The sequence below is a fragment of the Piliocolobus tephrosceles genome, chromosome 1, assembly GCF_002776525.5.
Source record: "Piliocolobus tephrosceles isolate RC106 chromosome 1, ASM277652v3, whole genome shotgun sequence".
NCBI classification, from domain to species: domain Eukaryota; kingdom Metazoa; phylum Chordata; class Mammalia; order Primates; family Cercopithecidae; genus Piliocolobus; species Piliocolobus tephrosceles.
Window position 1 is genome coordinate 212,656,914 of NC_045434.1, and position 15,022 is coordinate 212,671,935.

The 15,022-nt window shown below is 53.1% G+C and overlaps 1 protein-coding gene across 6 annotated transcripts in view; it reads right to left on the reverse strand.

Annotated features, from left to right (window-relative positions):
- Positions 1 to 14,197, reverse strand: part of H6PD (hexose-6-phosphate dehydrogenase/glucose 1-dehydrogenase) — a 32,344-nt gene extending 18,147 nt beyond the window's left edge. For 2 of the 6 annotated variants that reach the window (XR_002732230.2, XM_023215273.3), the window contains exons 1-3: positions 13,412 to 13,736; positions 3,616 to 4,252; positions 2,098 to 2,215 (exon numbers count right to left, since the gene is read on the reverse strand). Coding sequence is in view for 5 of the 6 variants with exons in the window: in XM_023215273.3 (XP_023071041.1) it covers positions 2,098 to 2,215; positions 3,616 to 4,233 (736 nt within the window). In the remaining variant the exon portion in view is untranslated. Of the gene's footprint in view, positions 1 to 2,097; positions 2,216 to 3,615; positions 4,253 to 6,539; positions 6,910 to 8,809; positions 8,876 to 13,411; positions 13,737 to 13,842 lie in introns of those variants that run through there. The other 4 variants (XM_023215275.3, XM_023215274.3, XM_023215277.3 and 1 more) reach the window with 4 other exon arrangements.
- Between the last annotated feature and the right edge of the window lie 825 nt (positions 14,198 to 15,022).

Sequence of the window (15,022 nt, forward strand, 5' to 3'; positions counted from 1 at the left end):
GACATCATGACTCTTCCCCACCCCAGGGCAGGGACAGGAAGGAGCTGCCAGAAAGGGGAGAGGAGAGGAATCCTGGTCTCCCAGCCTTGCTGGAGATGGGGCCAAGTCCAGGTAGAGAAGGGCAGGCTCCAGCCCACTGGCTGCAGCAGGGACAGGGCCCCCTCCCGTTCTGCTCCAGGCTTTCTGCACCAGGTGCAGCTCACTTCTCTGAAGATGAAGCAGGGACAGGCCCAGCACACGTGCCTGCTGGGATATCAGGCACAGACAGGCATGGGGGGAACCCATGACCAGCGCCCCGTTGAAGACTGGGAGGGAAACTTGGAAGGGCTGGAGGACGATTCCCTGTGACCCACTGCAGGGGGCAGGGCCTCTTCCCTGCTGCGGGTTCTGGAGTAGAGAAACCCAGTGCCTTCTCGAGCCCAGCAATGTCCTTCAAGGCCTGGCTCGGGAAGTCCTGCCTGGCCTCCCGCCCACCCCCCACATTGCCCCCCACCATGCTGCCTGCCTGCAACACCCGTCACCCATTTTGTTTTCTTTTTCAGAGACAGGGGCTCACTATGCTGCCCAGGCTGGTGTCCAACACCTGAGCTCAAATGATCCTCCTGCCTCTGCCCCCGAGTTTCTGGGACTACGGATGTGCCACTGCGCCCGGCTCCGTTTTGGAGTTTGTCCCACCAGCCGGTGTGATGAGATCATCACCCCCCACAGCACCCGTGAATCTGGGCAGTATGAGGGAGCCATATCTGAGAGGCTGAGTTTTGTACCTCACTGTGGCATCTCAGCCCCGCAGAGAGCTTCTGGCACTAAATACACATTCAGAGAGGAATGGGGAAACAGCTGAAGAGAGAAACCAAGGTGGGGGAAAGAAAAAGAGAAAACAGCCCAGAGAAAGAGCAAGGTAGACAGAAAAAGAGGAGAAACCTCCTGGCCCATCCCTGGGTCCAGGGCTCGGGCCCTGCCCTGTGGCGGACACACACTGCGGGGGCTGGGGGGGGGCAGTGGCCTCGGGTGCTCCCGCTGCAGCTGCAGAAAGCGGCTGTGGGGATGAGCTGGCCACTGACGCAGCGCTGGCAGCACAGGGCGGCGGCGCCAGGCCTGAGTGCCGGGGCCAGACTATTGCCCCCAGGATCAGGCTCCACCACCTTCTACTGTGGGGCTGTGGGCTCCACACCATCTTCATCTGTAAGGAGGCTAATAACAGCGCCCACCTCACCCGGCGGCTGGGGGACTGGGGACACAGTAAACTTGACCTGTTATCATTACTGGGCAAGAGCCAGTGCTTTCCATCTTCACGGTCAATGCTCCAAAACTTTGCTACCATCACAGAATGCCAGGTCCCAAAGGGACCTTAGCTGTCCTCATTGACAGGACATGCTCATCTCACAGCTGCAGGGAGTGACATGCTGGAGCCACCCAGCTGAAGGCAGAGGTGGGCCTGACGCAGGGCCCCCCACCTCCCGGGTGTTTACTCAGTGTGTCTGAGGTGTGTGGCAGGTGCCGGAGAGGCGGTGTCCTCCTGGAGCCTACAGGCTGGCAGGAGGGACAGGGTGGAAAAGGACGAGGCAAGGGTAACACCATGCAGGGCAGGGGAGGGAGGTGTGTGGCGCCGTGCGGGTGAGGGGAGTGGGTCTGCAGGGCTCAGAAAGGCTTCCTGGAGGGCCATGCAGCTGAGATCTAACAAGCGAGAGAGGGGTCAGGAGGTGAGGGGGCACGACAGGGAGTACCCCAGGCAGGGGGTGCCACGGCTGCAAGCACCACAGTCGGAGAAGCCCTCACGCAGCTCCCATGGTCTCTACGCACTCAAAAACTCAGGGGGATCTCAGGGGGACTCCAGCCTCTACCGTGTGCCAGTGGTTTCCTGCCTCTGTGCCAGGTCTATTTCTCTGGACGATACGCTCCCCATGGACAGCAATGGCTACTTGGGCTTTGCCAGCTGGCACCCTGGGGTTTAGCCCGGTCCAGAGCTGGGCACATGGCAGGCTTGATGGGAGACCACACGCCCACAGAAAACCTCCCTCTGAGAAGCGCCCCATGCCTCACCGCAGACAGCGGGCAGGCAGAGGCTGGGGGACCGAGCGCACCGAGCCAATCACACACCTTCAGCATCCACGGTCTCTTTCATGATGATCTCCACCCGCTCCACGTGGTGCCGGTTCCAGAGGCTGTCCAAAGCCTTGCGGTTCTGGTCTCGGAAAGGCAGGATCTGTGCCACGGCCTGTCAGGAGGAAGACTGGGCATGCTGCAGGTTCCTCTCGTGACGAAGGAGGAACCCTGACTCCTGGGAAGGGCTCTGACCTCTCTATTCCCTGCTCAGAGCAGAAGATGCCCTCCGAGCAGTAGTTCTGGACTTCAGGATCTCACAGACCAGTAAAGGTTCCAAAAACTTGCAAGTGACCTCCAAAGGGTTACCAGATTTGTATTTTGCCAAGAAAAGAAATAGTTAAAATTACCTCTCTTCTATTACAGTTTTTAATAAAATAAAGATAGGTTTAACACCAAAAATGTAGCAAGAAAAGCTTCGAATTGAGCACATTCAGTATTTCTTCTCATCTTGCCATAAACAAGTGAAAATCTCCCCAGGACTGGCCCAGGTCTGAGGACCACTACTTAGGATCCTACTATGGGCAACTCCAGGCAGGGTGGGATGGAGAGCCATGTCTCTGTCCTCAGCAACTACCGATGCCCACCAGCACCGTGTACCAGGACACAGGGCTGCTGCGCTCTCTGCCGGGGTTCCTGGGACAGGATGCGCCCAAGGGCCTCCAAGGCATTTTGAGTGAACTGGTCAACGCACATGTGTCACCCAGGAGGTTATCCCATGCCCCTGCCCAGGGCTTAGAGTCCTACTACTCCCTGGTTTAAGCTCTTGTTGCCAACCTCTGGCTCAAAACACAACTTAGGAAGAAAAAGATTTTGAAAAAAGGTAGATGGGGCAGGGCGCAGTGGCTCACACCTGTAATCCTAGCACTTTGGGAGGCTGAAGCGAGCGGATCACTTGAGGTCAGGATTTCGAGACCAGCCTGGCCAATATGGTGAAACCCCGTTTCTACTAAAAATGCAAAAAATTAGCCGGGCCTGGTGATGCATGCCTGTAATCTGAGCTACTTGGGAGGCTGAGGTGGGAGAATTGTTGGAACCCAGGAGGCAAAGGTTGCAGTGAGCCGAGATCGTGCCACTGCACTCCAGCCTAGGGACAGAGCAGACTCTGTCTTAAAAAAAAAAAAGAGGGTGGATGGGTGCAGGAGAAGAAAGCTCGTTTTAATTCCCACAGCACACCCATCAGGAAGCCAGGTCCAGATACCAGAGTTGCTGGGCCACGTCCACAGAGGATGCAGGGCAACCGTGAGAAGCCAGAGCCCAGACTGGGAAACAAAGAGAATGGGGGCTTTGCAGAGGACAAAAGAGGCCAGACACACGGACAAGGACCCAACAGTCCTGCCCTGCTGCTGTCTTTCTTTTAGCCCCTCGCCTCCTGCCTACCTTCAAGGAGACCACGGGAGCTCTGAGTTCACAATACCCTGGGGCCTAGCTCCACAATGAGTGAGTGGCCTTGTTGCTGGGGTCTACCGGTACCCAGCTCACCCTAGCCCTGGCAGGCTCCACGCTGATGCTCACCTGCTTGCCCAAGTAATGGTCCACCCGGTACATCTCCTCCTCCTGGAAAAAGCTCCCGAGTTCTGTGGCCAGCTGCTGGGCTGAGAAGTGGTCATGGCCAAAGGGTTTCTCAAGGACAACCCGCAGCCAGGCACCCGGGCCTGGCCGGCAGCTGCTGTTGATGTTGCGGGCAATGTCTGCATAGGCGAAGGGTGGCACCGAGAAGTAGAAGATCCTGCCAGCCTCCCGGAGGCCTGCGTGCTGGAGCTGTGCCTCGATGTCCTTGTTCAGGGCCTGATAGTCCTCAGCCGTCTTCAGTTGGCGGTACCGGCTCAGCTGCAGGAACTGATCCTTTTCCTCTGCACAGTGACTAGGTGCCATGTCCTTGGGGCAGGAGAGGGATTCCAGGGCCTTGGCCATGAGCTCTTGGCCCTGCTTGGGGGCTGTCAGAGCAGCTCCATGGAAGCTAAAACTGTGGCCCCTCCCCGCTTCATCCAGGTACAGCTGGAACAGTCCCTGCCATAAGTACTTCTTAGCCAGGTCCCCAGTTGCTCCCAGCAGGATTATGGAGACATGTTCCTGGAGCTCCTGGGCCTGCAGGCAGCCCAGAAGGGCCACGCACATCACCACTATGAGCATCTTCCACAAGCCTGGCTGCCTGGGGTGCACAGAGACACACGAGGAACAAGGAAGGATCAGACACAGTTCAGGTGGCTATGATGTGGAAACAAACACTTCCTGCCTGGCAAGAAACCACCACGTGTTTCTTGAGAAAATGTTATAGGCCCACAGCTTGTCCCTCCGTCGTGGCAGCCTGGTTTCTGTTCCAGGAAGCCAGTGGGTAGGGAGCCTGCCCTGCAGACAGGGACTCTGCCTGGGAAAGTTAGAGACCACTTGCTAGAGATGAACCACTTTGCTGCCGGAAGCATAGGAAAGTGGCAAAGGCCACCAGGAAGGGCAGCAGGCCTGGGAGTAGAACTGTCCATTTTATGACCAAGGCCAGTCTCCTCCAGGAGCACAGGTCACCTGGATGAGCAGGGCAGCCCCAGCCTAGGTATACTGGCGGGTCCTCAGACGACAGCTGGAACAGTGAGAGGGTAGGACCACCTCCTCTCGCCTCTCACCTGCCTCTTTTCCATGTCTACTGGGCTCCAACTACAAAATGATGACTAATAACTGGTATGGCATAGTGACAGGACACATGGACTCCAGACCAACTGCCTGAGTCTGAATCCCAGCTCAACCCCTTAGTAGCTGCACAATTATTTAACCTGGCTGCACCTCAGTTTTCTCACCTGACATGGAGGTAACAGTGGTACCTACACCACAGAGTTGTTATAAGAATAAAAGGAGTTCATGCTTGTAATGAGCTTAGGCCAGTGCCTACCATCTATTAAGCACTGAGTGGTAGGTGTCATCCTGGAAGAGTGATACCAGCAAACGCTTAGTGCTGGCACTAAGTACTTATATGCATTAGAGCTCAATGAATCCAGACAAGAATCCTGGAAAGAACCACACGGGGTGGGTTCTGTTATAGTTCTCCCATTCTGCAAATGGCAAAACTAAGGCTCAGGTCAATGAAGGTCCCAGGGTAAGAAAGCAGGGGAGCTGGGACTGACTGTGCACTCATTGCATGACACGCCCAATGACCTCTCCACCATCGCTATACAGAGGGGACCAAATCTGCCTCCTGACCCTGACTTCAGACCCCCTCCTCCCACCACTCCCTCTGCCTCTTCCTCATAGCTCTCGAGATCCATCTCCAAGAGGGTCCTAGTGAGTGACCAACCCAAGGTGAGGACCCAACAACAGTGTCTGAGCCAGAGTCTATAGGACACACGACGCGTCCATCACTGGAGCTTTAACTAGAGGATCGGGGCCACACGAGTGACTCCCCAGCCTTCCTCTCCCACTCTCCCTGTATCTGCCCTCACCCCTAAATATACACACGGACCGCAGGACCATTCTGCTTTTTCCTCCTGTTTTCCAGTCCCTGTCCTTGGCCCTTCAAGCATTTTTTCCTCAACCGGCAATCGCCCGTCTGGAGAGAAGGAGAAGTTGCAAGGTCAGTGCGGGAGAGGGCGAGCAAGAAATCTGAAGCCCAGAGAACAGCCTGGAGAAGGAGGAGCCGCCAGCTGGCAGGCTGTGCTTCAGAGCTGCTGATCGGATCCGGGTAGCCAGGGCTCTGGACGTGCCTGGTACAAAGGGAGGAGCTAAGCCCCCAGAGTGCTGGCATGGGCAGGTGGGGGAGCCCCAAGGGCCAGCACCTCTGTCCCCACCCCAGAAGACTGCAGACAGCTGTGACGGATGGCCACCTGGCCTGAACTGACTCCTGGCCCTCTATTTAATCCTGTTCTGACTCTGAGGTTTGCCACAGTCCTCCCTAACCAGTCCTGTTCTGCATCCCCGGTTCTCAGGTTGGCCTCCCTTATCTGTTATGCTCCCAGCACTTCTTTAAACAAATCCAAGATACTGGGTATTACAACATGACTGTTTACTCTGTATTTCAAAACAACTAGAGAACAACTTTCCTAAATGGGTGTGGGTGGTATGTGTGGATATTTGTTTTTTTATTATGTTTTTTAACCTTTACAGTATTTCTCAAACTTTAATGAGTATTTGAATTTCCTGGAGATCTTTTTAAAAGGAGATTCTGATGCAGAAGGAAGGGGACCTGAAGTGCTGGCAGCTGGTCCAAGAGCACACTTTGAGTAGCAAGACTCTGGAATACCGAGCAGTGAGTACCAGAGCAACGATTCTCATCAAAGGAGGGCATCAGAACAAACACGCGTGCCTCGCCTCCTGCTGCCTTTCTCAAGACAAAGACATTCTGATCCAGAAGGCGTAGGGTAGGTCCTAACACAGGTGTTTTGAAACAGTCTCAAATGGTTTCATGTGCCCATCCCCTTGTAAAAACTGGTTGTTCCTGAGTCCCATAATAATACCTGTGTTAACCAAGTAGTCAGCGTGTGCCAGGTGACTTAAACGCACCGTTCCAATCGTTCCTCACAACAGTCTTGCGGAGGGGGTTCTGTGAGGAGTCTCATTCTACACACAAGGAAACTGGAAGGTGAAAGAAACTGTCAAGCCACAAAGCCTGGGGCCTCAGTCACGATGCCAAACAGCTTCCTTAGTCAAGCAGAAGAACGAGGCATTTGGGTCCAAGGACCTGGGCTCAGGACCACTGCCGAGCTTCGTGATCTAATTCAGTCAGCTAATTAGGTCAGGCACAGTGGCTCACGCCTATAATCCCGGCACTTTGGGAGGCCGAGGCAGGAGGATCACTTGAGCCCAGGACGTCCAGACCAGCCTGGGCAAAAGAGCGAGACCCCCATCTCTACAAAAAATATTTAAAAATTAGCTGGGTGTGGTGGCACATGTCTGTAGCCTCAGCTACTCAGGAGGCTGAGAACTGCTTGATCCTGAGAGGTCCAGGCTGCAGTGAGCCATGATCGCACCTCTGCACTCCAGCCTGGTGACAGAGAGAGACCCTGTCTCAAAAAAAATAATAAATTAAATAAATAATTAAATAAATCGGCTAGTTAAATCAGGGAGATGCCCTCCACTTTTCCATAAGGGCAGGTAGATATTTAGAGCCTTAGCACACACATTTCCTCATCTATAAAACAGGGCAAATACCATCAGCCCAAGGCAGGGGGTGGGGGTGGGGGCCGTGAAGATTGAGATGATACATGTGACAAAAATGCTATACAAATGTTAGTTAATTAATTAAATGCAAAGTTCCTCCTGGCCCCCAAGGGTAGTATAATACCACTGCTCTCAGGAAAAAGACTGTGAACCTCTCTCCTCGCCTGGGGCTACAGAGCCAGGCCCTGCAGACAGCACTGGAGATCAAACCCTGGTTCCTAACAACACTCCCGACTAGTCTGGAAGCAGCAGGAAGGCTGGCTTGGTCATCCTCCCTGCTGTCCTGACAGGGAAAGAAGCAGGCCCAGAGAAGTCCAGTTAAGTCAAAGTCAGGAACAGAGGGACCCCAGCCTCTGGAGCAGAGGCACCCACAGCTCTAACACATCTCCTGGGCTCCACGCCTCCTCCTTAAGCTGCAAGACTCTGCTTCAGGTTTTCCTCTGAAGCACTTCTCCCCTCTGCCTCCTTGCCTGCTCTGAGAGGAATGGGCTATGAAATAAATCTTCTGAAATTACATACTTGAAGTTAGTCAAAGAGCATGGAAGTAGTCTTCCAAAGGCTTATCCAATTATGAATCACTTCTTTTCAAAAAATGAACAAATCAATGAGAAAATCTTTAGTGAGAAGTTTGAGCAGCTGTAAGAGGAGGGGGCATCAGACTGGGAACTGGAATGTGTGGTGGCTCTTGTCTAGGCCCTGCCTCTAAACAACCACATAACCTTGAACAAGTCATTTAGCCTGGCTGGGCCTCAGTTTCCTCAACTAGGAAATGGGAGGGTGAGATAAAGGATCTGTGTGATCTTTTAGTGTCCCTAAGTCCTGTTTTCCGAGGAAAGGAGATCCGCACCTTATTATCTGGGAACTGCCCTCTACTTTTCCATAAGGCAAACGAGTGCTTCAAGCCTTGACCTCTGCAGCCAGGCAGGGAAACAGAACTAAAATATGAAGTCAAGAGCTGAGAACTGTGCGTCATTCAGCAGTTAAGACAAAAACTCTTGAAGCTATGACTTACGTGTGTGGAGGATGCAATTTCATTTACAATTCTTATTTAAGATACTTGCCAGAAATACACTCACTACGAAACAAAGTGCTGTGGGGGCATCCTGTAGGGAGGTGGAAAAGACCTTCTTCTGATGGCTCATCTTAGAGCCAGGGCTGACTGCGGGCACATGAACCCAGTCCTGGGCATCCTTCACTGTCTCCAACTCTAATCCTGAGAGGCTCCTACCAGTCATCCTGGGAGAGACTTACCAGTTAAAAGGCTCTGCTAACATCCCAGAAGGTGGGAGCACTGGCTTGGCCAGCCAGGGGATTTGGATCAGAATCCAGGTTCCGGCCTTTGTTCTCACCCAAGTGGAAGAGGCATGCAGCTGTCCCCAACCAGACCCAGCACAGACAGACCCAGCCTGTGCTGAAGCTCCAGCCACAGAGTGTTTTCTGGTAAACCACAGGAGGAAGCAGTTCTAATCCTCTTATGCCCAGCTGACAAGGGGTGGGAGAGAGGAGCTGGGAGGTAAAGGCCAATGTCTGCGGCTGCCCTGTTCCCTTTCCCGGCTTTTGACGTTACCTTCTGTGCGCCAGGCTGGAGGAAGGGGAATTTTCTTCAAATCATGACCCATGAGTTTGGAATTTTCTAAAAAGAACATGTGGGAGTAAAACAAAAGTTCAAACTAAAGATCATTTGAAACTAAAGCACACGGCGATGTGCCTAGTCTTTTTACAATAGCCAACCCAAGGTTTTTTGGGTTTTTTTGTTTGTTTGTTTTCTTTTTTGCACTCTTCCTGCTCTGGGGTCCATTTATGCTGAACCCATCAATGCAGATAAAAATCAAGCCCGCTATCAATGACCTCTGATCTGCATTCACTGCCCTCGTGGCCAGAATGGGGACAAAAGCTTCCAGATCGGGCTCTGGAGTCCTTGTTCCTCTCTCACCTCAGAGAATCCTCATTCCCATCTTTAGGTACCTGTCCTGTAATCCCAGCACTTTGGGAGACCGAGACGGGAGGATTACTTGAGCCCAGGAGATCGAGACCAGCCTGGGTAACATGGCGAAACCCCATTTCTATTAAAAATACAAAAGTTAGCAGGGTGTGGTGGCAGGTGCCTGTAATCTCAGCTACTTGAGAGGCTGAGGCAGGAGAACCGCTGGAGGTTGCAGTGAGCAGAGATCATACCACTGCACTCCAGCCTGGGTGACAGAGCAAGACTCCGTCTCAAAAAGAAAAAAAAAATCATTAAATTAAAAAGGTAATACTCAAAACTCATTACTTCCTAATCATCTGACTGCATTTCACTAATATCTATGCTCTTCATATTATTTATATCCACTGCATCTATGAGGTGAAGATATTCTATTACAGTGTATTTGAAGTTGGCCAATGTGGGAATATTTACACCACAGATATAGGCAAAGGCTATAAATCAGGTTCCCCACCACCAACCCCACCCCTCACAGAGTCAGTTAGTAAACATTACCAGCACACAACTGCCTATCTGCCCAAGTCATTATTTACAGCCCGAACTTCCCCTAAACTCCAGATTCATGCAGTCAATTGCTATTCTGAGAGCATGAGTGGGATGTTTGCCAGACTTAATATGTACAAAACTGAACTGATTTCTCTCCCAACCTGCTTCCAATGTAGCTTTCCCCATTCTCAGTAAATGGCAACTCTATCCTTCCACGTGTTCAGACCCAGAAACCTTGAGGTCATCTAATCTGTCAGCAAATCCGGTACTTTCTATCTCCAAAATTATGCAGAATACAACTGCTTCTCACCACATTCCACCACTCCACTCCGGTGCCAGCCACCGTCATCTCTGTCTGGATTACTGCAGGAACTTCCTAATTGGTCTCCTCTGTCTATCCAGACCCTCTATGGTTGAGCCTCAACACGGCAGTGACCTTTTTATAGCTCCAGCTGGATCATGCCATTCCTCTGTGCAGACGTCTGCAGAGTCTACATATTCTGGCCTCCCACCCATTACCTCTTTGAGCTCTTCTCTTACCATCCTGCCCGTCTAAGCTCTGGCCGCCCAGCCTCCTGCCTCAGGGCCTTTGCACTTGTTCTCTCCGCCTGGCCAACTCCCCTATGTCCCCCACCATGTCCACGTGGTTTACTCCCTCACTAACTTCAGTTCTTTGCTAAAATGTCATCTTCTCAGTGAGGCTTACTCAGACCACTCTAAAATTGTAAACCGCCCACCCCCATCCTCCTCTCCTGCTTTATTTCTCTCTGCAGTACATCGCTTTCTAATATACTGTATGATAATTACATTCATTTTGCCTATTGTCTGCCATTCCGTCCCCCAAGAGTGTGCGTGCCAATGAGGACAGGGACTTTTGTTTGTTTTGTTCTCCGCAGTACCTCCAGTATCCAAAACAAGGCCTGGCATACAGAAGGCGCTCTATAAATATCTGCTAAATGGACAAATAAATCCCATTTGCACAGGACCACTGTCCTTTCTGCATTTGAAATATGGACAAAGGAATACATCTCTAATGGTGACTTCAAGCACTGTGACACAGCACACATTAGCAGCAGCTTACTACTTGGAACAATACTTTTAAAAATAAAAGAGCTATTTATGGAGGATTTAACTATATGCCAAATGCTAGGCTATCAGTGTGACATGCATCATACCATTTAAATCTTGCCACAACCATATGAGGTAGGTCCCAAGATTATCCCCATTTTAGCAGTGAGTAGAGAGGAAATTAAGGCAAAGAGAAGTCAAATAATGTGGCCAGGCATGGTGGCTCACGCCTATAATCCCAGCACTTTGGGAGGCTGAGGCAGAAGGATTACTGGAGGTCGGGAGTTTAAAACCAGCCTGGCCAACATGGTGAAACGCCATCTCTGCTAAAAATACAAAAATTAGCCAGGCATGGTGGCAGGTGCCTGTAATCCCAGTTATTTGGGAGACTGAGGGAGGAGAATCACTTGAACCCAAGAGGTGAAGGTTGCAGTGAGCTGAGATCGTGCCACTGCACTCCAGCCTGGGCAACAGAGCGAGACTCCATCTCAAAAAAAAAAAAAGAGAAGTCAAATAACTTACCGAAGGTCAAGCAACTAGAGGTGATAGGTTTTGAATACAGACAGTCTGGCCCCAGAGCTAACCTTCCTGTAACATGTGACTACATCCCTGAATGGCAAAATGTAAAACACTGTATTAGTGTAGATACTGAACAGTGGTTTAAACCAGGCAGGCTATTTCCCTGCTCCATGAAGTCAATTTGTTCCGAACACTAACTGCGGTAACCAGCCTCGGCCTCCCGGGTTCGCTTTGCCTTTCACAGTTCTTCCTTCTGACGTCATGAAGACATCATGCGTAAGCCTCAGTTGCTTTGTTGAAACCTGGAAGACCTTCGAGGGCTAGTTTTTGGAGAACTGGTTGCATGAGAATGAATATTCTCGATTCAAATCCCTGCCACTCAGTAACTATGTGCCCTCAGACAAGTTATTTAACCTCTCTGTACCTCAACCACAAAATGGGAAAACAAGTCAATGGGAAGCAAGGCACTTAGCACAATGCCTGGCATACAGTACCCAAGAAATCCTAGCTGCTTTTTTTTTTTGAGATGAAGTCTAGCTTTGTCACCCAGGCTGGAGTGCAGTGACACGATCTTGGTTCATTGCAACCTCCGCCACCTGAGGCAGGGCAGTTCACGCGATTCTCCTGCCTCAGCCTCCCCAGTAGCTGGGATTACAGGCATCCGCTGCCCCCAGGCCCAGCAAATTTTTGTATTTTTAGTAGAGACAGGGTTTCACCACGTTGGCCAGGCTGGTCTTGAACTCTTCAAGTGACCTGTCCGCCTTGGCCTCCCAAAGTGTTGGGATTACAGGAATGAGCCACTGGGCCCGATCAGAAATGTTAGTTTCTATCATTAAACCGTTAGCATCAGAATAAAGGCCTTCTTGCTAGCTTCTTGAACTGCTGTTAAAACCAACCAGCTGGGCGCGGTGGCTCATGCTTGTAATCCCAGCACTTTGGGAGGCCGAGGCGGTGGATCACCCGAGGTCAGGAGTTCGAGACAAGTCTGGATAACACAGTGAAACCCCGTTTCTACTAAAAAATAAAATTAGCCGGGCATGGTGCCACACGCCTGTAATCCCAGCTACTCAGAAAGCTGAGGTGGGAGAATCGCTTGAACCCGGGAGAAGGTTGCAGTGGGCCGAGATCGTGCCATTGCACTCCAGCTTGGGCAACAAGAGTGAAACTCAGTACCCACCAAAAAAAAAAAAAAAAAAAAAAAAACCCGAACAACTAACCATCCACCACAGAAAAATGCCAAGGAAAAACTCAGCTTATCATGACCTTCCAATCGTAATGATGAAAAATTAAAGGGATATGATGCATAATTTAAAATATGCTATCTGGGCGTGGTGCTTCACACCTGTAATCCCAACTCTTTGGAAGGCTTAAGCAGGAGGATCGTTTGAGCCCAGGAGTTCGGGACCAGCCTGGGCAACATAGTGAGACCACTGTCTCTACAAAAGTTTTAAAAATTAGCCAGGCGTGGTGGTGCGCCCCTGTGGTCCCAGCTACTCGGGAGGCTGAGGCAGGAGGATGGCCTGAGCCCAAGAGGTGGAGGCTGCAGGGAGCCGTGTTTGTGCCACTGCACTCCAGCCTAGGCAACCGAGCAATACCCCATCTTTTATAAAAAAGTTAAAAAAAAAATAAAAAATATGCCCATTTGACACCAGTTTTCCCTCATCTGCTGCCTTTCATGATCCATGGGCCTGTTGGGGGAGCAGGGGGAGTGGGGAAGGACACCTCTTTCCAGAAGTTCTCTCTTCTGGCTAAGCATTCAAGGTTGGGTGAACTGATTTTCAGAGATCCAGAGGTTTGCCTCTGGAAAACCGTTCACTGGATCCGGGTACGGGAAACGCTATGTGAAACCCGAGGGCCAATCAATGCCAAAGACTAAGCAGGTCCCGGGTAAAGCACGGAGCTCCCCCTCTCCTGTAACTCAGTTCCGGGAAGCCCAGGAAAGGACTGCTCGGCCGCTCGGGGCGACCCTGGAGGGACCCTGGCCGCCTCCTGAGCAGCCCCAAAGCCGCCAGCCAGGCTCCGGGGTTCGGCGCGGCCTCGGGCCCGGCGGCAGGGCGGGTTGGAGGCGCCGGGGCGGGGGCGGGGGCGGCGGCGGGGCCGGCGGGGGGCGCTTACTTCCTCTGGCGCGGCGGCGCGGGCCGCTCCTCCGGGACACGGCCGGGGCGGCGCTGAGGGGCCGGCCCGCTACCGAGGGCTTCCCTGCGCCCCGGACCGCACCTCCTCTTCCGCAGGGCCCGTCACCCCGACAGGTGCGCGTGTGACGCGGCCACGCGCCTCACGACACTCCGATACCACCCGCGGAGGCTGCGGCGGCCACAGGGGAAGGCTTGAGGCCAAGGCCAGCCCGGCCGCCGCCCCTCCTCAGGCCTCAGGCCTCCGCGGCCTCGCGCGCAGCGAGACTAAGGCCCGGGCCGGGGGCGCGCGCGGCGGGGGCGGGGCGGGGGCGCCGAGAGGCCACGCCCCCCGCTGGCGGCCACCGGGGCGGGGCCTCGGAGCTTCCGGGGCGAGTCGGTAAGTCAGCTCCGAGCCTCCGCCCCTGCCTTTACCTTCGGCCGCCGGGTCGCCGTGCGTCCTAGAGCTATCCTGCCGCGTCCGAGACGCGCTCAGGACTCAGAAGTGGCCGAGGGACGTGGTTGTGTCGTGGAGGGAACCAGGGGTGCTGGCAGCTCCCTACGATCTGGCACCCGCTCTGGGACTCCCCAGGCCTCGCTTTTCCCCATCTGTAGAAGGAGCGGCTTGGTCCTTCCCGTCTTCAATATCCAGAGTAGGGATTTAGGAGTTGGAGCGCACACGCTGGCCACGCCTCCGCGCACAGCTTCAGATCTCTGTCACCTCTTATCACTTGTGTGACCTTGAGCTCAGTTTCTTCATCTGTACAGTAGGGACAGTGGGAATACCTGCCTCCGGGGTTGTCTGGCACGTGGGTGCTTAGTAAGCGGAAGCTTGGACTCGTGTGACAAATGGAAGACGTTTGCTAAGACGTTGCTAAGAAAGACAGCAAATGGAATCAGGGCTTCTCTGTAGGGTGAGAGGTATTTAAGTGAGAAAACGGGACCAGCTGCCTCTCAGAGCCCTCAGTCCCCTTCCTGTCCCCCACCATTATCAGGTAGTATGTGGCCCTCCCCCTCCCCCCCAACCCGCTCCCCCCCTTTCTTTCTTTCTTTTTTTTTTTTTTTTTTGAGACAGGGTCTCCTTCTGTCACCCAGACTGGAGTGCAGTGGCACTATTACAGCTCCCTGCAGCCTCCACCTCCCCGGCTCAAGTGATCCTCCTGCCTCAGCCTCCCAAGTAACTGGGATCGCAGACGTTCGCCACCACACCTAGGTTTTAAACATTTTGTAGAAACGGGGGTCTCACTTTGTTGCCCAGGCTGGTCTTGAACTCCTGGGCCCAAGTCTTTCTCCCACCTTGGCCTCCCAAAGTGCTGGGAGGAGATTCCAACCTGAGAGAGAAAATGTGCTGCAGCTTTTTATTTCCTGATGGTTCCATTAGAGGTGGGAGCATCTGGAACTAGCAGAGGGAACTTGGCAGTGGCCGGCAGGACTGAGTGGGGCCAACAGGCGTGATTACCACACCGGATGTTAGGCAAGGGGTTCCGGGAAGGCTGGGAGCCGAGGGTGGCTGGGCCTCACTGTCACCAAGGCCAGGGGCCATCCGGGCACCCGCAGAGGACTGCCAAGCCTTGGCAAGGATTTAGGTCACACTGAGTGGGCCTGGCGGAGGGGG